This window comes from Egretta garzetta, unplaced genomic scaffold (assembly GCF_000687185.1).
Source record: "Egretta garzetta isolate BGI_Z169 unplaced genomic scaffold, ASM68718v1 scaffold553, whole genome shotgun sequence".
Taxonomy (NCBI): Eukaryota; Metazoa; Chordata; class Aves; order Pelecaniformes; family Ardeidae; genus Egretta; species Egretta garzetta.
In genome coordinates, this window is record NW_009259328.1 from 3103862 (window position 1) to 3126524 (window position 22663).

Consider the following 22663-nt stretch of genomic DNA (forward strand, 5'->3'; position numbering starts at 1 on the left):
CCACCCCATCTAGGGAGATCCTGCTCGGTTCAGTCTCTCTCAAGCTAACGGTTCCTCATTGCAGGGAGACAGACACGTCCCCCAGCTTCCTTCCTGGCTGTGAGTTCACAAAAAACTTTTTTTTTTTTTATACTCTATCCCATCTTCTTCCCTAAACAAATACTCCATATCTACAGTGTCAAACTGGTACCTATCAAGTTAACTCAAAAAGAAACTAGGACTTACCCAGGTATCAAAAAAACTTGAATACAAACTTGATTTAGATACACTTAATTTAATTTTCCTAATATGAAAAACAAACCAAACTTTTTTTTTATTTTAAAGATTGTAGCATTTCCTCAATAGAAATTTATTAACTCATTTTCTCACATTTTATCAACTTTTAAAATCATGATTCTAAACAAATATATCTTTACAGGCACTTCATTTAGGAGGCTTTAAAATCTTAACAGGGTTTGACACAGCACATTCAAGAATATCAGACCATAAATTCTTCCGGAGAGGGCTTCTTGCATAAAAACGAATACATAAAAATAGAGCTGCCACAGTAAACAGCGAGTAATGCAGCACAGAAATGGGCATGCACTGGGTTGCCAAGCATTGGACCAGGCTGCCCAAGGAAGTGGTTGAGTCCTCATCCCTGGAGAGATTTAAAAGCCATGAAGATGTGGCACTTAGGGCCATGATTTAGTGGTGGACTTGGCAGTTAATGGTTGGACTTAATGATCTTAAAAGTCCTTTCCAACCTAAACAATTCTATCATTCTATGATTATCAGCACTGTATTAAAAAAGTATTTTTAAACATATCTGAATTCAAATTATAAATTTATAGAAGTACAGAACAATTAAGCATGATAATGAACTAGTAAGTCCTTAAATGAAACAAGAATCTGTATATACTTATATTTAAACCAAACCTCCCATCACAATTATTTCTGTGCTTATTACTCATTTATTTCAGAAGTAAAACATAACTTTGCTCCAAATAAGAGACCTAGTCTGGCCTGAGGGTACGCCAGGATACTCCAGACCTTTTCCCAGTTTGGGACTTAGCTAGAACGATGACCACTTCAAACAGGCCTCCTCTGTTTTCTGCCTGAGGAGGCAGCAATGCAAACTAATCAGAATTGTGAAGGATCTGCTAAATTGCTCCTTTGCACCCACCTCAGCAATACTTGCTAGAGAATCTATCAGAATTCTTCTTAAAATAGCTTTCAGCATGAGAAATTAAAGAAAACCTAGCTCTGCAAGGCTTGGTTTTTTTGGTTTGTTTTGTTGTTTTTTGGGTTTTTTTGTTTGTTTTTCTTTAAATATAGCAGTCCTACACTGCCTTACAGTATGTTGATGTTAAAAAAAAAATACTAATTTCCTGAATTATTCCAATGCAAAAACACTTACACCTACTATATGGAAAGAAAAATAAGGCACCCAATAAAGGAAGAGTTCTCTCAATTTAGTTATACCTAGCGATATTACCCAGTGGGCAGAAACCAAAACCTTCCTCAAATCAAGCCAATATTATCAAGTTGTCAAACAATGTGTGAAGAACAATACAGTAACATCCTTTTCATCTCTCTAAAACAGTAGTCTGAGGCATTATGCTATTTCTTTTGCATTTTAAGAATAGATTGAGAGGAGAATGTTACACATCCCTTCTAACAGCAATACTTACCTCAGGATACATTAAAGCAAAGGTCTTGTAAATATTACAAGTATGTCTCTTTCTGACATACTTCAACTTTGACAGCTATCCAACCCAAGCCACAGGTCTTAGGAATATTGAAATATAACTGGTTTTGACAATTCTTACAGATTTCACGCAACATTCCAGTTTCAGGAAGTCTAAAGTTGGGTTAAATTTACTGTGTTGTTATTTCTCCTGTTTGCCCTTTCCGTTCAATTCCTCATTCATTTAAACAACTTACATCTATCTCTTCTCCTGATCTATTTATCAAGCTACCGCTGAGAATACTTCAAAGCTGTAGTTAAAAAAAAATAAATCATATACATGTACTGCAAAAGCTAAAGTAACTCTGCAGGGAAACAGTGCCAAGGAAAAAAAACTCAGTTGTAGATTTTTCTATAAACAGAACACATGAAGCGCTTCAGTGAATAAAGCAGAGACAACTGAATTGCAGGGCTCCTTCCATAAATGAACCTAGTCTGCAATGCTTTTTACTCTCTATGTGGGCGTATGTATAAATAAATGTGACATTAAAGAATGAGTACACAGCAGAAAAATGAATTAGCTTTTCAGAAATAAAAAAACATGAATAATGAAAGTGTAACTTCTGGTGTTTGAGATTTTTGTTTTGTTTTATAAAAAAAGGCAGATTTTCTTTTAACAGAAACATCACCTGCTATTTAAAAATCTCCATGAGTAACTTCAACCCTTCTCACTCATTGTTCCAGTTACCAATTCACTGATATTCTGCTAATACACCATGACTATTTGTAAAGAACAATCTTGATCAAATTGAAGAAATCCACCTAATTCATACATATAGGTATCACCTTCTCAAATATGTATGAGAAAATTTACTGTCTTTTAAATGCTAAAGCTTGAAACAATAAAAGACCTTCACATCTATTTTTTTCAAAATATCTAGAACAAGCAACAACCATCTTTCTTAAATAAACAAAAAACCACAGTACAAGCTTCCATTCAGCCCAGTCATTACCATGTAACATATATTTCAAGGTGTTGTAACATACAATTTAATGTGAGTGATAGTTTAACGTTTTCTTATATATCGCAAGAATTACAGGGCTCTTGAGAACGCGTAGTAGTGTACTCCTGCAGTTATTAAAATGTCTTCATTGTACTTTTACCTCAAGTTACCACTTCATGCATGCAGTTATTGCATCTAGCCAAAGTACTTGGTGACTGCATAATTATGTTTATACATTACTATAATTTTAATGAAACACTTGAACTGTGTTTAATCTCTGTTTGACCAGGACAATTTATATATACACATTAGGCTGCTCCACTTCTGCTTTTCTGGTTTCACTACTATTAGGTACATACTATACATTTATATCAACAAAAAAATAAATGCTTTCTCTTTAGAAAATGTATAGTATAAGTAGCAAACAAACATTTCTGTACATTCGACAGTAATCCTTCCCTAAAATAACTATTTAACAGTAAACTAATAGTATTGTTCTCAAAGATTTTATTCAAATTTTCACAGGGTCAACTCAGACTATTAGCTGCAATAGCAGACAGTTTTGGCTCAAGCAGAAGCATTCTGTACAAACTGGATGCACATTTTCTGATGAAAGCTCTCCAGTCAGCGCATCAGCCTTGGTTGTTTCCTGCCCATAATTGTCAAAAACTCCTGATACATGTCTGCTATGAACAGAAAGCTAACATATCAGAAGGTACATTAATTAAAGAAATCCTACCTTAGTGCATCAGCTCCATAACTATTGACAATACTCATTGGATCAGGGTAATTCTTCTTCCTTTTGCTCATTTTTTGGCCATCACTAGAAAATATCAGAATTTAGGCATAAATTCCCAGAATTCTTGTAATACACAGATAAAGAAAAAAGGGCCTTTAAATCCCGCTTAATTTTTCTGTCCTACTATGTTCTTGGTAGCATAGACATAATTATATATTAGCACATCATTTCAATATGACTGTTGAACACACGAGAGCAACTAAAGGAAAAAAAAACCCAACCCCACACCAAACACCCAACCCAAAAGAATCCCAAGTTACAAATCTAAGCAGGAAATCAGGAAATCTGTCTTTCCTACCAAAGCTGAGGGAAGATGCACTTGTTTTGAATCAAATGTGAAACCCTCCAGCCCACTGACAAAGCTTTATATGAAAATAAAGGGAAACAAATAGAATTACCTTAGTTAAAATTACATCTAAAATTATAATCCCCTTTATCCTGCATAACAGGTATAATTTATTTCCTATTCTTTCTTATCCTGACTCGTTCCTCATTTTCTCTCTCTCTAGGAAGGACTAATGCTGCTACAAAGAACCTAGCGCAACAGATAGCTGAGGTGTGTAAACCTCACACTCTCAGCTGCCTCTTACCTCCTGGAACACCGATATCTCCCTGGCAAGTCTTACCAGCTCCAAAGTCCATTTCAGATTTAATTTACAATTTGCAGGGACTTATCTGAAATATTCTTTGACTAAAAATCTGTTCAGAAGAGAACTGATATACCAACCTGGCAAGAACAAGGCCATTCACAATTACATTCTTGAAAGGAGGCCTTCCAAAAAGAGCAGTGGACAGCACCAGCAAAGTGTAGAACCTGAAACAAGAGACAACGTAAAAGTGACTTTCTAAATATGCCAAAAGTCTGCATGTCCTTCATTACAAAAGAAATTTTTCATTACGTTGTTTCACTCTAGCAAAGTTAAATTTTAAGTATGTGGAACATTTATGTGGCAAAGACTCAGAAGGGGAACTTATTTTAAGTAGACCTTTTTCCTTTTTGTAGCATATCGTGCTGTTTCCTCAGCTGTGATCTACTAGTCCAAGAAGGCTCAAACATTGCAATAGTAAGCCTTAGGAAGGTGATGAAGAAAATTGTAGCATTTTCGCCTTTAATACAGAAAAGAGAAAAGTCCCTAAACAAGCTCCCTACTTGCTCACTGTAAACTGCTGAACACAGGATCAGTCAGGCACAAACACAGCAGACAGGACTGGCACACTTTGGGTGTGTGTGTGTTAATGTGTGTATTCTTCAACCTAGGAGAAGACAGAAGAGTTACTTGCTGGGAGCATAAAATTAATTTAGCTAAAGTGAGCAGAGCCTCCTTCTGATCAAACAAACTTAGCTGGTTGAATTAGCCGTCACTAGAAAATACGAGAATGTAGGCATTCCCCACAACAAAGGGCTGTAGGGGATCCCCCCCCCCCTCCATTTGGTGTGTTTACAATACCTGTATAGACTATGACACTTCAGAAATCAGTGATGGAGCAGGCAAAGGCACTGATTGTTCAGTATGTCGATAAACTATCATAGCTGAGAAATTAAATGGAGGTGCAAGATGATGTGATAATTTCACACTCAGGAGTCAGATCCTTCACCAAAGGAGGTATATATGAGCTTCTGTAACCGCACTGCTGGTAGTTACTTTTAAGAAAATAACTGGAGGGCGGGCCACAGCTTTCCTGGTTAAAAATAAGTATCACACTGACAATTGCTTAGCAACCTTAAAACAGCAGATGATCATACAAAAGCTAATTGATTTAGAGTAAGGCATGGGAGGTTATGCCTCAGAACTACACATGTGCATGAAGATTTAGTGGAGAAACGCTTTAATATAAAAAAAGTCCACCTGTATATTCTCAAGTAGTTTTTGTCAAAAAGCTGCCTGTAATTGCAAAAATCATTATTCTGACACTTGAGGGTCCAAAGCTCTGTAAAGGTTGCTGTGTGCATTACTGCATTTATTAAGTGGCTTACATGGCAACTCCGATGCTTCTCCCTCAGACAGGCTTTTAACTCTCAAAATCACCTCAATTCACACTGCAGGATACAAATTCTCCTTATTAAATTGCATTGTAATTTCATGAATTTTAACCAGCGCTCCTCTACCTGCACACAAACAAATGCACTCAAACCCCCCCATCTTAATTTTTAACCTTCCTAAGAAAATCCCTAAACACAAACATCTGAGCATTTACTCAGATGACTGACACCTCAAGCCTACAAGACGGAGAGTTCATTACAAACACAGTAGTACTTCTCTAGTACTTAGTAGGAAGGTACCTCATTGACAAACTCCCATCACTTTCTGCAAACTGGCCACAAATTGTCCTATTGGAGCAGGTGCATTTGCAATTAAAAAGAACAAAGCAGAACCAACTACAAGAGATTTCAATACTGTTTGTATTGGGAAAATTGTACAGACTGTGGGCACTTAAAAAAATACATCCAAGAACTTTCACAAATTTTTTATGCTATTTGCATTCTCAAACCTGGTGAGCCTCAGCAACGAGGTATCTTAGTTGATGACAGTTACGAGACTGTCTTGGATATCCTGTGACCCACTGGTTTACACACCATTCTGACATAATGCTTCTCATTATTTTACAGATTATGCTGTTTAAATAATTCACCTCATTCACTGAATATTTTAAGGGAGTGTCTCTCTGCACCTTATTTTTGAAATATCTTGCCTACAGATACATTTGTTTCTGACAGCTTTCTTGAATTACCTCTGCTGCTTCATCTTCCATTCACCAAATTTCAGCCTGCTTCTAGTTTTGTCCTTGCAACTATATAGCTATCAGCCAAAACAATACTGAAAACCACCTAACTCCAGAAAATAAGTCTGCTCCTTTGCTCTTCCCTCCTCTTCCAATCTCCCCAAAAGAGAGAAAGCATTACCTCCCCATTTTCTTCTTTCTGAACAATCGTGGGTAAATTCATAATCCTGTGGTTCAAGCCAAAACCCTTCAGCTGTGAATTCCCTTTACGCCACTACATTCTGACCATGACTATAAATCTTGTTGCATCTCCCTTTATACCACCAGAGATAGAGCCTTGCCTACCAATCTGTCCAGACTGACAGTCTTGCACCCAACTAGCATAAGATTTTTTCTTCTCTGGCCTTAACAAATATAATTCAGCTCTTTCTCATATCTGTGCAGAAATTCATTAAAAAGATCACTCTCCTAACTCATGACCTTGGTCAAATTGATTTTCCCCTTGTCTCACTTCACTTTCTCCCCTTCTCTGTTGAAACAGAAGCCACTGGATCTCCACCGCCTGAGCCTTTTACTACCTACCAGTCCTCACTTGACATCAGCTGTAGTCTCTGACATGACACAAACCCAATCTTCATCCTGAATCTTAACACTTTATATGGAATGCTTGAAATAAAAACCACAAACTATGCTCTTAACACTCCAGAACTCACCAGCTTGTTGTTCACATAAGCCTATTATGCTATAGCACTGTCATAGTAGCAGAAAAATACATGTATTTTCTCTTCAACTTATCCTCATTCTTCCAAGACTTAGGAAAAGGGTACCTAAGACCCTAACAGTTTTAGAATAAGAACCCTTCTTAAGAACACCCTGAGTCAGCTTTACCTTTTACCAAAAACCCCCACCACCTCACACCTTAATTCCTTCCTTCTTTCACAAAACAGAAGTGCTCTTTTGCAAATCACAGAACACTAGCTGTTATCAAAGCACCAGCTTATTAACAGGCACGAGCACCGTGGGAAAGGTATAAGCATTACATATTGAGGCAAGTGTTTCGATATTCCACCCACAAACAGATGAGACAGACTTGAGTATGGTAGAGACTTGCAGTAACTCTAGTGCTGATGTTAAAAACAAAAAGCAATCTACTCCAGTTTGCAGTGTGAAAGTCTCCATTTGCACATTGCCTATGGTACACAACACAAGGGTGTGGGCTCAAACAGAAGCACAGCAGGTTATGTCTACAACCACAGAATCACTGCTGGCATTAGCACTAGCTTGGACTGCTCTTCTTATTTTTTCAGGGCCAATCTTCAGCTGAATTAGTGAGATCATTCAGTTCAGCCTACTAAGGAAAGGGAAAAAAGCTGCCTATCCACAGGTTACATTTACTATTTAAAACAGAAAAGAATGTTATAAACCAGAAACATGATAGTGCATCTGGATGTTGCCCTGCACTTAAGTTCAGATTAATATCATACTATAAAAAGGCCAGCTTGTGTAAAAATTACAAATACATTCTTTAATGGCACTAGAGAGCTTCATTGAACACATATGAGATCAGACTTATCTTTTCATCTGTCATGCCTCCCACACATGCTTCAAAGGACAACACTAAAAGAAACACTGCAGTAAGTGTGTGTGACACATACTAATCCGCTGTGACATCCCAATCTCAAATAGCTAAACCCTGAAACCTAAAATTTATCATTCCTCCTATATTTTTACTGGAATTGTAACAACCAAGAATAGATATTGTATCTACATAAAATTCCCCAGCTATTTTTAATTCTGCTGAACTTTTACAATTCTGTAGCTCCCTTGCACAGTGTAAGTATGATTACATGTTGTTGATTTTTTTCTTCCATTTTTTTGGCATCTAAATTACAATAAATGCCCTTTTATCTTTATAAAATGTAGGAGGAAGAAATGAGTTTCTGACCATGCCTTTTGCATGCATTTTATACATCCTTATTGTGTTCTTTCATTTGTCTCTTTTCTTAAAAAAAAAAAAAAAAGCACAAATTTCTAATTTTTTTCAGACAGAATAAAAAAAAAAAGATGTAAAACTAAGGGTTTTATTCTCCTTTTGTGGGCATAATGAACAACATTGCAGAAAGACTAAGACATGGAATCACTAATATTACAACTTTTTAATCAGCAATTTTTCTCCATTCCTTCTTCATTCTAACACTGTACTAGCCTGCCCCAGTTCCCAAAGCACAGCTGCTGCAGAGAAAGCGGGTTTTTTCCCATATAAACAAAACCTATCACTTTTCTTCAAGACGAAACAGGTATTATTTAAGTATATAGTAGATAACATTCAATTTTATATTTAATATTTCCTAAATTAGCATTTGTCAAATTAACAGTGTTGTATCCACATGCTATACGCAACAGTAAAGAAAGCAAAGTAAATGAAGAAATGTAGGGGTCACTGTGTATACTGGATCCAACACTGCTTGAAGAGCAGCAAGCACAAAACAGTGACCTGCAAATGAGATCAGGATGTCTACTGCTGGGTTTCATGCTACTCAACAGTACTTAGCTGTATACTAACACTGAAAAGCACCTTGGCTATTGGCTAATAGGCTGTCATATACAGTTGTGGAAAGCACAAAGTTTAAGACCAATGCAAACAGATGGCCTAACAAATACTACTTTGGGGGGGGAGGAGAAAGAGAAGTAAAAAAAAAAAAAAAAAAAAAAAAAAATCAAAATCACTATACATGTAAGAGGCCAGTTTTAACTAAGTTCATCAGGTTGCCCTAATTCTGACCTGTCTGAAGTACTGCTTTGAGGACCCATTACAAACATAATGTATAGCACTCACCAGGTAAGGGGCAGTTATAACCTGAGAAATATTTAATATGCCATGAGGAGTCCAAGTTTCACTAAGCAAGATTGAAGTGGTCCCTCCCTAACTGCCAGACTTGCAGACGTAACTTCCAATTTGAGGACCTAGATAATTTTTTGCATCACAAGTAAGGGGTTGAAAAGCAAAGACACCTTTCGCTACATTCATGAAACTTACTTCTATTAGCACTATGCCGCAAATCTTTCCTTGCTCAAGCCTCCTGGCTTTGAGAGCATTTATAAACCTTGATCTCAACTTCACAAACACACAAAAGTGCACCTCTTACTGCTTTGTGTTGGTTGTTGGTTTGTTGGGGGAGTAGAGGAGTGGGCAAAGGGAGGTGCCAACTATGCTCCAGAGGAATTTAGTTTATTTAACTCTAATAACTCAAGTTACTGGATGGAAGAGTTCTACTTGCACATAGTCAAATGTACTAATCCAGAAAACACAAAAATTAATCTTAAAAATCTGTTGGTTTTCACAGACAACCTCAAGCTTCAAAAATAGAATAAACACTTAAAAATGCCAAAACCAAAACTATATGTATACACGCATGTTGGTACAAGAACATTACTCAAAAATCTGGGATTAGAGAAAATTTTTCAGGAATGATTGAAAAGCATTTATCTAGAGAGAAATCAAATACACAGATGAAGTTTACAGTTAGAAAATTCGATTTTTGCAAACTATAAGATCTTAAGAACATAAGGTTTGAGTTAATTTGTTTTTTCCTTACTCATATAAGCCCAAAATTAAAATTAAAATCTAATCAGGGGGTGGGATGGCGTGGTGGAATTACTAGCCTATACATTGGCATGAAATCCTGAAAACATTGACTTCTGTTTCAACTGACTCAATAGCTGTTCTGTTTCTAGTAGATAACTCAAGTTCTACAATAATTCAGCCGCTGAGATTCTTCCTTACCAGGCCAAAGACCTGCCCTATTACCTAATGATGTTTTCTACAAGAGCCAGGAAGATTGCTTGCTAACATGGAGTCCATCTGCAACGTTTTTGTTCACCAAGCTTTAGAACACCTTGCATTTTACTGAAAAAAAGAAATCACTTATCTCTACAACATTAAAGGATCATCCAGATCTAATAGTGTTAGACACAGGGCAATAATATCACAAAGTGGCAGAAAATTACCATCCTCTTGTTTGGTCAATGCCTTCAGCAATGAAGTCAGCAGGGAAAGCATCTTCAAGTTCTCTTTTGTTTTCAAATGGATAATGGACTTGTGCATAAGGCATGCTTCCACTCTCAAACCAGCAATCAAAAACCTCAGGGACCCGGTGCAGTAAGCCCTTGCCACAGTGTGAAGGGATAGTTAGGTGATCAATACTATGGGAAAGAAAAAGATTAACAAATTCTTAACAAAAACACGAATTACCACAAAAAGTTGATGTTATGCTTGCATATTAGGTATGACAGGAGTTTTGGTTTTTATTTTAATGATTATTCAAAAAGGTCAGCATTTCCTTTGACATTTTTATAATTTAAAAGCTATTTTAGAGATTTATTTATTTATTTATTTTTAACAGTGTCCAAGACAGAAGGAAGGAAAAGTTGTACATATTAATTGCAAGTCCTCTTACTTCTTTTCTGTTTTCCCTAAATCTGTTTCCCAGGTTTGGGCAAAGAAAACCAGTATTTTTTTATGTCTGCTCAACTATTTTTAATAACTAGTTAACAGTCTCTGTGACCAACCTTTCTCGATGGAGATCAGTGACTTTCACTCCAGACAGCTCTTCCAATTCTGCCATCGAACCAATACAAACTACCTGTAAGAGACATTCAAGAAATTTAGTCAGTTATTTGCACACAGTAGCAATTATTTTATTTTTTTTTAACATTAGACAGGAGAGTTACAGGTCACCCAGTACCGTCTAAAGTAGCTGATAAAGCAGAGAAGCCAGTAAAAATTTTGTACAAGGTCCCCTTCTTCAATCTAACAAAGCAGCAGATGATGTTAGAGACCAATGGCCTGATTTAATACAATTCATGTCAGAATAATTGAAGACTTCGAAGAAGCAGCATGTTGTCAGGTATCAAAAAAGGCAGGGTTTTGCTGTTTGGGTTTTTTTTTATTTTTCCAAACAACCCAGAACACAATCATCTCTGAAAATTCAACAATCCTGACTTTTATACAGATAGAAGTTTCAGATCCCAGGCTCCTCTTCTGAAGCTAAGGCAAGCAGCTAAATCACTCATAATTGAGGATAAGCGTTCCATCCCAAGTACACTAAACTGTTCATGTTAATGGCTTCTTATTTAAAATGAAAAAAGTGTCACAGCCTGTTGTTAAGAAAGGTACTGACTTTTCTTGGGTTTGTTGCATCAAAACACTACCTAAGAAAAAAAGCAAAAGGTTTCAGCAAGAGACTTGCATCAACATCATGAAATGTTGATGAAACAAATGATTCTGAAAAAACTCTATGTAGGAGACAAGGAGAAAAGCAAAGCTTTCTTTGCTTTATGTTTTAATCAAGTTTAACCTTCCCAGAGCCCTGTGGTCTTCTCTCATCTGGCAGGATTCACAAGCCGCAAGCTCCAGTACAGGTCTGGATTTTGGAAATCCAGTCCCACACGCTACCAGTCCAATTTAGAATTGCCATGGAAAAAAACAGGCTTTGACAGATCTGACAGGGAAGGAGTTAAATGCACCCACGTAAAGAAGCTGTAAGTAGGCTAGACATTTTTCACTAAGATAACTTTCTAAGTTGCTCTTAGGCTACAGTAAGTCAGAGTACTGCTCAATTCCTATAGCTAGTCTTAAATACACGCATATGTATATGCACACAGAAATTGTGATGAACGAAAAGGTTTTGGTGTATTTCATTCCAAAAAACTGTCATGAATTACAGAGAAGATAAAAACTCAGTCAGATTTCAATTTTCAGCCATGATTTTCCTAGCCTGATTCAACTGCTGATCTGCATTACTGATCATTGTTAAAGTAGTTTTGAAATGTAACTTTTTCATTACTTACCTATTTATCTCATTTTTCTATAGGAAGTGAAGCATTACAATGATTACAACAGTCAAGTACAACAGTCTGCAGTTTGCCTAGCAAACCACACCAGGGGATTGATCCCAGTTAAAAACACAACTTTATCAACAAACTATTTTTAACCCAGATCTGTTCTTCATTCCCTGTGTGGCCCCACAAGCAATCACATAAGCTCAAGTGAGCAGGCAGCAGGTGCTGAGCTCAGCACTGCTGAGCAGAAGAAAAGGTTTTAATAGCAGCATGGGTAAAAAAAATACTCCTGGATACACGGATTCCTTCATCTTCGCTAACCTTAATATTTGAACATACTTTCACACTATGCTCTAGATTAGAAGCTGCCCCTTAGTTGCTGCTTTTCAACCAAGCATTTCAATACATAAGTAAAATTCTGAATATTGGATGCATCTGCAGAACTGCACCCAGCAGAACATATTCATAGAAGCAATAACCTCATGACCACATGAAAAATCCAGCAACCACCAGAAGAATGCAGATACCACCATACTGAACAAGACTGCCTCTGTCTTACAGAAGGATGGAGCTACTCTGTCCCAAGGATAGCTCAGTAGGTACTGGAAGGCAAGAGAACATACAGCAAGTAGATGCTAATCAAATCCAATCCCTCATTAGGCCACACCCACTCATTTCTGCAAGGAACAAACTAATTTATGCTCTCAAATTAAAGCTATTGCTTTGGATACGTTTCTTCAACAGCAACATCTGCTTTAGTAGCCTGGCCCCTACCAGTCACTTGTTATTCCTCTATATCATTTTTCAGGCACATCAACTACAAAACCAGCTATACCAACATTTAATAATAGACAGCAAAGACTGAAATAAATAGGATGGGACTGGGAGCTGTTCAACCCTGTTTCAGCATCATAGAGACCTAATGTGAAATCAGAGATCAAGGTTAAATACTACTAATGAAATGAACAGCAGCATTATATCCGGGATTATCCATGTAAATAGGAAGAATAAAGCCATCCGGCAGCATTCATGGACCTCGATGTTCCTGTGACATAGTTCTGCAGTCCCTATTAAATAAAAATGTTTACTTCTATTGGTTTGTTATTTCAGCTCTGTTAAGTACCTATAATTGAAGAGTAAGTGTTCATGGAAAGAAAGAAGTCCAAGCAGTGCGTCAGTATATCAGCAAGACATACTGGGATCTTCAGAAAGCATCTTCTGAATAGTAATTAGTAAAACAAATGACTGCTAAGGTCATCTAAAAGGGACATTCTTAATGCAGCCTCAAAGCAGGCTGGAAACAGGCTAAAGAAGTTCCCTCACCCTTCACAAGAACACAGCCAGGGTCCTCCCATTCCAAATCTGTTATGCAAGGCTGAGCGCACCAAAACTAGTGGAGGGTTAACAGTTTACGTGAGTGACAGACAATGAAACAATCAGAGGATTTCTGTAACATCACTGAATATTTAATACTATAATTTGTATGTAAGTCCTAAAAAATTAGCCTATGTCCACTTTATCAGCTTGAGTGCTGTGTTAAAAAATTTTATCATCTAATCCAAATGAGATGTGTTCCTCCACTGAGGAAATCATTGATAATTGAGAGTTTAAAATAACATGTCTGCAAAAATGTGGTAATAAACACAAGCTTCAAAATTTAACTTCCATTATGTGTCTCTACCTGATAATTATGCTAAAATAAAACTGAAAACTGTGGGAAACCAGGTATTTGTAATAAAATTCACTTTAATATAAATTAATTCACCTTACTGTATATTAAATACGGAACTGTTATTACTTCTCCAGGATTTAATATGTACAGCATAATTGCATGTGACAAAGCGTTCTTTTGGAACAAGACATGAAGAGGAGGCTCTGAAATCTCACATGGCACTAGGCTGCGGTAAAACCAAAGTCAGGAAATTTTGAGTGAATACGATAGGAGAGCAGATGTCACTTAGGCCTTAAGTTCCACATCAGTTCCAATGGTATTTAGTTTGTAAGCTATATCCTGCATGCATAAAGAGAGGGTGAATATTAAAAAAACCCTAACCCGAAATTTAGCATGGTCCAGAAGCCATACTTGACTACTGAAGCATGACATTCAGACTCCGGAGTAAACAGAAATTTAAAACATCTATGGATAAAAGTAATAGATCTGTTGGTATTTCTATCATTATTCAGAACACCATGCCCTGAGGAATATTTGCAGCTAACTTCAAAGGAAAGGTCAATCTTCTAAGCTAAGCATTATATTATTATTAAAAAACCCCAAATCAAACCTAAAGAAAGCAAAAAAAAATCTGTATATACAGGAATAGAAACATTGGGAGACTGGACCAAAACCGAAATATTATTAGAGGCAAGGTGTGGGAGTAATGGAATCTTTACACAATCTTTTTCAGCTGTAGAATGAAGTCTTGAAATACTTCAGCACAAAAATGAAAGCCTTTTCTCTACCTAAAAAAAACCCCATTATACCAAACAAGGGATTTAAAAGTTTAGTTTGAAGACTTGTGGTTTATACCTAAAAATTTCGAATGTTAAAAACTGTTATATGAGAGACTGAAGCACTTGGTTTGCCAGTAGTTTACAAACATGCTCATAGCGTAAATAGAATTCAAATGCCAAGGCCTTCTGAGATACTTTAATCATAATTGCAAGGAGTAACTCCCTCCTTCCCCAAATATCTCCCTGCCTATCAGCAAAATTCCAACAGAGAGGAAATAAAAAATGCTTTATGGTGCACATCTAAGCAATAGGGCAGTTTAAGACAATAATTTTCTAGCATACGTTTTCCTGTTTGAGGTCTTCCACATCTAGAACAAGAAGTAAAACTTTTTCAAATCAAGGGAAATAAAAACAACGGCTTGGGATGCTGCCATCAGTGTTTACCTTCCACGGACATCCTGACACTAATTAGCATTTCCTGCTTCCAGCATGAGGAAGATTTGTCATACAAGTCTAACAGAACTAACCCACACAGGAAAAAAAATAATTTATCCTCAGAACAGTTTTAGATTTGGTATTTTGACACTTAGAAAACAGCAGTCATCAAAACTGTGTGAAGTATTCAGTTGTGCAGTTAGCTTTATGCTACCAACTGCAGGGTACCTCACAAGTTCAATGAACTCATTTCTAGCATTCCCATTATACACTTTCATCATTCCACTAGATTCACATTTTTACAGTCTGTTACATTCACATTTGTAGCACTACAAATATATATTTTCACTGTTCGACTATGGTGGACTTGCTTTTACGTCTTCAGTAATTCATTTGGCTTGAAGTAACTGAGCATCAGAATTTCAAAAACAGACTGAAAGGACTGAATAAAAAAAAAATCTTCCTTGCCATTTTCTCACTGCATTTGTTATTTCCATTAGATTTACCATTACTGCAAATTATTCCCAGGGAGCCAAGATTAGTTCTAATATAAAAACCAAGTAAAATTGCTTGCCGTTTTCAAGCAAAAGCTAGAAAATGTGTATGGGCACACAAATGCATGCATACATATTCATATATCTATCACCTATTATAGATACACATATACTGTTAAGACGTATTAACAGAACTTAAGACTGCAGCAGCTGAAGATATAACAGTCTATCAAAATAAGCAAATTACATATGCAGATAGGCTTTTCTGTCAACTAGAAACCTTTGTTTTCTTACTCACCTCTTCAAAATCATTGCTGACCCACAAAGGGATGGGTGTTCCCCAGTACCGGTTTCTAGATATAGCCCAATCTCGTGCCTCTTTAAGCCAGTTCCCAAAACGCTTCTCCCTCACAAAATCCGGAACCCTGTTCCGAAAACAAGAAGTGTTCTTTTATCACTACATTCCACTTAAAGAAAGCTAGTAAGAATGCTTATATTTTATTTAATCCACTATATAAGTTCATTTCAGCACGTTGCTTAAATTGGAACACATTTGTATTGCTGCACTGGCAATTCCAAGGCCTATAGACTTTGCTGCCAAAGTAACACCATTTCCTCTGCTTTCTTTGGTCTTCAAGTAAGCAATAGAAGTTGGAAAATACCGTATTTATTTTACTCTCAAATAACTCAGTAAAAATGTGTGCAACATACAATAGACTCACTAAGGATAAAACAATGTTCAAAAATCTACAAGGTAGTCTAACATTGGAGGATTAGGGCTAAGGGTAGATAACAATACTACTGTGCTTTATTTTACATACAGGAAAAAAAATACCAGACACTATTTATAGTGCTAAATGAAATTACAAAGTTTAAAAAGCTTGGAGTAAATGCATCAAAAAGTACCTTGCATTATGCATGAGCATCCAGGTATCTGCACATTACTTTTAGACTCCAAGAAAAAAAGAAATCCCAGGTTGATATATGCTACAAAAAAGCCTTTTCACACTATATATCATCTCCACTTTTAATTCTCCGATTAAAAAACAAAACACCACCAAACAAAAAAAAAACCATACCGATGCTCGCTAAAAAACTCATTACGAGCACTAATGGGCTCTGAGGGATGTTAAAGACAAATCTTCACCATATGAAAATGTTTTGGAGCCCAAAGGTTAACACGAGAATCTGATGCCTAGCAAGTTTCCTGGATATGCTAAACAGCCTGATGTTTTGATTTGTTTTATCTTATGATGTAAACAAATAATTAACGATTTATACAATTATTATATAGCAGATGAGGAAAAACAATGAGTTTTGAGGTCAACAATATACCCCCTTCATGCCTAAAGGTGCATTTAGAAATACCAGCCTCAAATGAAACACACACAGGAAGAAAAACCTTAAGATACCCAAGATGCACAGAAGCTGTGAATATAGAGCTAACAGTCACAGAATCACAGAATGGCAAGGGTTGGAAGGGACCTCAGGAGATCATCCAGTCCAACCCCCCTGCTAAAGCAGGTACTCCTAGAGCATGTTACACAGGACTTTGTCCAGGTGGGCTTTGAATATCTCAAGAGAAGGAGACTCCACAACCCCCCTGGGCAGCCTGTTCCAGTGCTCTGTCACCCTCAAAGTACAGAAGTTTTTCTTCATATTCCACTGAAACCTCTTATGTTTCAGTTTGTGCCCATTGCCCCTTGTCCTGTCACTGGGCACCACTGAGAAGAGCCTGGCTCTGTCCTCGTGACATCCACCCTTAAGATATTTGTATGTGTTGATGACGTCCCCTCTCAGTCTTCTCTTCTTCAGGCTAATAATATAAATAACTCTAGAATTGAGTCATTGAGTCATGACAATGCCATGTTGAGATCTAAAGACTTCTTGATGCCAATGTTGCCTCAGGTGGATAAAAAGTACTGTTAAAAGGCTCACTAAGTACCAGCCTGAAGTTCCACACCTTCACCAGTCATTTCTAGATTTACTTTCAGCTACAAAGTTATCTCCTGTAACATTTCTTAAACAAAAATGTAGTATAAAAAAATATTAAACAAATTCAGTGACTAATGTTTCACATGACATCCATATCCCTGCTTTAAAATTTAGACACGTATACAGGCTTTCACAATTTGTTTTAGAGCAGGACTCATTACTATTAACTTTTTGCTGTGACCTTAAGAGACACTCTCCCCAAACACAAGTGGAAACTGTACGAAGATCATTAGCATTTGCCTAACATTCCACTAATGTGGAAAACTTCTCTTTACATCACTCCTAAACTAGTTTCCATTTTTCAGAAGTTGTTAGACACTGATTAGGTGAAATTATTAGTCCCATTTAACATAGCTAGAGGCTGAACAATCCCCCAAAGACATTAAAATGCTAAGAGTTTCAACTCTGCCTCCTCAAAACATGCATTAAAAATTAATTTTATCCCCAAAGTGGACATTAACCACAAAAATGTATGTGGTGTGTTATCTCTCTCTCTGAGCTATGAAAGCATATAATTTACCTCTTCTGGTAAAATTGTCTGACCCTGCTGTCAGTTCTTAGCGGAACATAAAACACAAACCACTTCATCTACTATGAACCACATTTGCAACAATGATTTGTGGCACTTTAGAGGTACAATACAGAAATAACACTGACAGCTATCAAATAAAATAAAAAGAGCCTGTGTATTGAATACACTTTGAGCCCAGTCAAAGAGTGTTACTTAAACCAATTGGTTCTTACCGCTGCGCAGATGCTGCCCATACATGCTACCCAGGTATCAGTGGATACAGTCTCCAACTGGGAACAAGCTGGAGAAGCTATCTGCTACAGAGAACAGCCTTGCCAGTCATGCAGTTCTTCAAGACCACAGCCTGTTCCTCTTATTTAGTCTCACTAGATTTAGCTACAGATATTTCAGTCTGACACTTCTGACTTACCTACATATCATAGGAAAAAAAAATTAAAAAAAAGACACACCTTCTATTTCAGTATTTCACTAGGCTGGGAAGACTATAGAATAGAGTATTCTCAACAATGTGGTTACTAACACCTGATCATTATATTACACCAACTCCAGGTTAGTGTTTTTTTTCCCCATTTCTTTTTAATCTTCTCCTAGATATTTTCTTGGTATACTTTTCCTGTTAAACTTTATTAAAGATAACATCCTGCCACAGGTTTATATTATTAGGTAAGGAAGCATTTTTTACTCTTCCAACTACAGAAAGCAACAATTCCTTAAATTTGCAAAAGGTTGTTTTACTCAACCAAGGAGACTGAGGGCAGCCTGAGGAATGCTGCCCGCCAGTGAATTCTGCACCCCTTTCTCCCACACAGTAACTGCAGAAACTTGGCCTCCCCCCGAGACTACGCTATAGCATATTTAATCTGTCAGCCCACAGTCTTCCTCATAATTCCCTGTTAATTTTTCCATCTGAATTCCCAAGTACATTGCAAACAGGATTGTGACTTTGATAAGACCGTGATAAACCCATGAATAACTACTGACATAACTCCTCAGCTTTCAGGACATTTTGGGGTATGTTAAACACCACTCACCTAAACCCAAAAGCTGAGAAGTCGCCTGAAAGTTAACAGCTGTGCAATTTGCCAAAGTACAAACACTGATCCCTGTGCATCAAAACTGTCCTCACAGCACAGATATTTAGACACTTTAAAAAGAATAAAAAGACAAAAACAAAAGCAAGGCCACACAAATAAACATTCCCATTTTACAACACAGAGGCATGAAAAAAAAAGCCCTTTCTCATATGCTAATATAGCATGGTTTTCACATTCAACCAGGTATCTGTCAGAAACCCCCTTCAGCTTGAAAGCACAAAATTTCATTTTTATGCTGGTCACTCCACTGAATTTACAGTTGGATTGACAAGCAAGGTGATTAGTGCTGCAGCTCATTTAGAGCAGCCCACTGCTAACGGCACCGAGCAGATTCTGATCTCAGAAAAGGCCAAGCTCCAGCATTAAATAGTTCCACAAGTTTTCAACTGAAATCAAAGCAGCAACTTCTCTCCTAATACAATCCTGCTGCAGCTCCTAAAACTGTGCTGTTAGAAACAGGGTTTTTTTATTTCCCAACTAGTCTGCAATTTGTGTTGGTGTTGATCTCCAAATTTCTCCGCAAAATGACACAGATAGGATTTTGTACTTCTTTCTCAAACACTTCGCAAGGTTAAAGAGACTGCTGTCTCAGCAGGTCATGAAGCTCCTGATTCATGCCTGGAGAATAGTGCGGGATAATAACTATTTCTACTGTCTTGGCACCCAGGATAGTGCACTAAATAAACTTCAGGATGCAGACATCTCAGCAGTTGAAGAGTTCAGGGAATTGAACTCCGCAACACAAAGGAAGAAATATTTACCTGTCAAGTCATCAATTAGAAAAATTTTTGAATGAAAGTGCATCGGTTTCAACCTGTTTGAATGCTAATATCTATCTTACTCTCCCAACATCAAAACTCTATCTTAACAAGTTAGAGATGCTGAAAATTATTAATCTGCTCCCAAATGGTATGTCCATTTTTGACTGTTCCTATTTTGAAGCAGATTTATGGTTTTGCTAAATTCATGCATTGCTAAATCCTGTACACAGTGAACTCCCACATCTCTCCTTGGTAACTCCTCATTTTTAGTGTCTAAAATAAAAACTCAATTTGACAAGCAAAAAAAAAAAAAAAAAAAACAACCATGAAGAGCAAACCAAAATCCAGACATTTAACAACATTTATTAGCTTGTCACAATAGAAACCATTTTCTTTGACTTCAAAGTCTATATGCTACCCAGCATCCAAGTCACACAAGCAAAGTGGGCATTGATTAGAAAATAGCAAATTAAGGACCATCTTCAAACCCAGAGCATGAATGGGTATACTAACAGTAAGTTATCATGGCTGCTGGTACAGTGACTTCTCATCAGCAATTAATACCTGAGGAACAGCATCGATTAAAATTGGTATATTTGCTCTCTGACTCTTGTCTCCAGAGGAGAAACATACAGGATATTAAAAAAAAAAAAAAAAAAAATCTAAATTTTTATACAATCCAGAAGGAAACTTATTAAAAGGATGGAGACATCCATTCCTTTTCTGTACATATATTTTGAAGTATCCCTCTTACGCACATAAGACAATTGCAAATACTGAATTCAGCTTCTGATTCCATCTCAAATTTCAGATGCACTCTGCGTGACTGATTTGGCTCACCTTGCCCTAGTCACAGGATGCAGGAATTCTGTCTCAAAGCAGTGCTGTCCCTCTTTTCTGTAAATACAAGTATCACTGCTGAAATAAGCAGCTGTCAAATACTGCCACAGCAGAAGCCTCATAGGTTTTATCATCTATTTACCATTAAAAGCTCTTTAAGATGTTACATAAAGATATACTAATCCTTTCTCACTCTTCATTCTTCTCATCAACTAATTTTATTCACAACATTCTTTGAAAAAAACACAGTAGTTTTATGTACTGGATAAGATTTACTTCATAATTACTAACCAAAGGAAGCTCTTAGCTTATGAATTATTTGAAAAACAGTCCCATAAGAGACTATAGAGTTGATAAACAAAACACAACCTTAAACAGTGTGAATTAGGAAATCTAATACCAGATTAACACCCAACACCTGATATGTTTGGTTCTGAGAAAATGGTCCCAGATCCATCCTTTTATTTGGCAAGCTGGTAACTTTTTAAGTGACATCTGAAATCAGGAATCACTTATCTGTCCAGAAAGGAGGAAGTCATTCTTCCAGAAAATAGCTGAGTCGTAACAGCAAAACCAAAGCTGATTAAGTAGTTATCCTACGTCATTTAACTAAGTATGTATGGATTTATTTAAATTCATAGCATAACAGCTGGGTTTTTTTGTTTTAGGTGTAGAATTTGCTGTTCTTTTTAAACATTAACCAATCCTTAGGCGACAAGGTCTTAAATTCCATTATGTTAATTTACTCTAATAACAAGCCTCCTTCAACATGCCCTCAAATTGATTTTTAATGGTTTTTAATTCAAGGAGATAAAATAAGCAACTATTCATGCCCTTTTGACACTTTAATTAGCACCAATCTATATTATCGACCTAATTAAACATCAGGGGAGGAGGGAGGGACAAAAGGGGAAGGGAGAGGAAAAGTCAGCTGTTTGCAAAGCACCCAGAATTTCCACTGCAGCAGACTCTTTCTCCTCCTCAATTCACAAAAGCTTATTAGAATGGTGCACAACAACATACCCCACACAAGTTCAGGTTGCCTCCACTGGTGCAAGAGAATTTTCTGCTTACATGCAGCTCACATTTGCTAAATGAATAGTGCTTTCAATCATTTTGATATAGCAATGCTTTTCTTCACTCTTTTATCCTGGTTCCCATAGCAACAAACACTTTAGCATGAGACTGCAATGCTGCTGCAGACTGCATCACAACCGCACTGTCAGCAGCGTACAGCTGCTTGACAAGTCAAGATTAAGTGAAGCTGTAACCCCCAATTTTTTTATACTCTCATATTAAAAAAATCCTGATGTATTTTATTTGTATGACCCAGACACCACGCTAATTGCTATTAAAATTCTTAATCTTACCAATTACAGCAAAAATCCCTGCGTCCTGAAGCCAGTAAGAAATTAAGCTTTCACTTTTCTTCTTTCTGCAGAGTTTCCTTTGGAATATTCTAACATTTACAGCTACAAAGTACTTTTATACGGCATTACCACTTAGGATTCATTTCAATTTATGCATATATAAATATGTTTGCAATCCTGTAACGGTGGCAAACATTCAACATACTGCACATGCAGATAGATTTACCATCTGCCTAAGAATATGGTACTATAATTGCTTAGTGAACTGACATTTGGAGTCTTTATTTAGTAAGCTATTACTTGAATCAAACAACAAGCTTTTAATGACCATTCGCTGGGACTGAAGAGGTACCTGCTGTATCCACAACATAATTGGCAATGTCTGCTCAAGAGGCTTTGAGAGGAAACAGCAAAATTAGGACACAGCAGGACACAAACCATCAGCTGGAACAAGCCTCAAAATTCACTTGTAATCCTCAACTATGTCCAATAACAGCCAGTAATAAAGTCTTCTGACTTACGCTGCTCTAAAGGAGACAAACACAAGGCTAACCCTGCAGCAATTTTTTTTTTCACCTCCTGCTGTAGGCAATGATAGGAGTTTGAATTTTCCCTCGGGAAATGTTGCCATCTAGTGACTGCACCTTGCCATACACT

The 22663-nt window shown here is 36.9% G+C and overlaps 1 protein-coding gene across 1 annotated transcript in view; it reads right to left on the bottom strand.

Annotated features, from left to right (window-relative positions):
- IARS1 (isoleucyl-tRNA synthetase 1) overlaps positions 1-22663 on the bottom strand; it is a gene marked incomplete at its 5' end in the record, with an annotated part of 109260 nt that overhangs the window by 40802 nt on the left and 45795 nt on the right. Inside the window, 5 exons of the mRNA XM_035892224.1 lie at positions 3413-3496; positions 4200-4286; positions 10202-10396; positions 10763-10836; positions 15713-15839. Coding sequence (XP_035748117.1) covers positions 3413-3496; positions 4200-4286; positions 10202-10396; positions 10763-10836; positions 15713-15839 — 567 coding nt within the window. The remainder of the gene's footprint in view (positions 1-3412; positions 3497-4199; positions 4287-10201; positions 10397-10762; positions 10837-15712; positions 15840-22663) is intronic.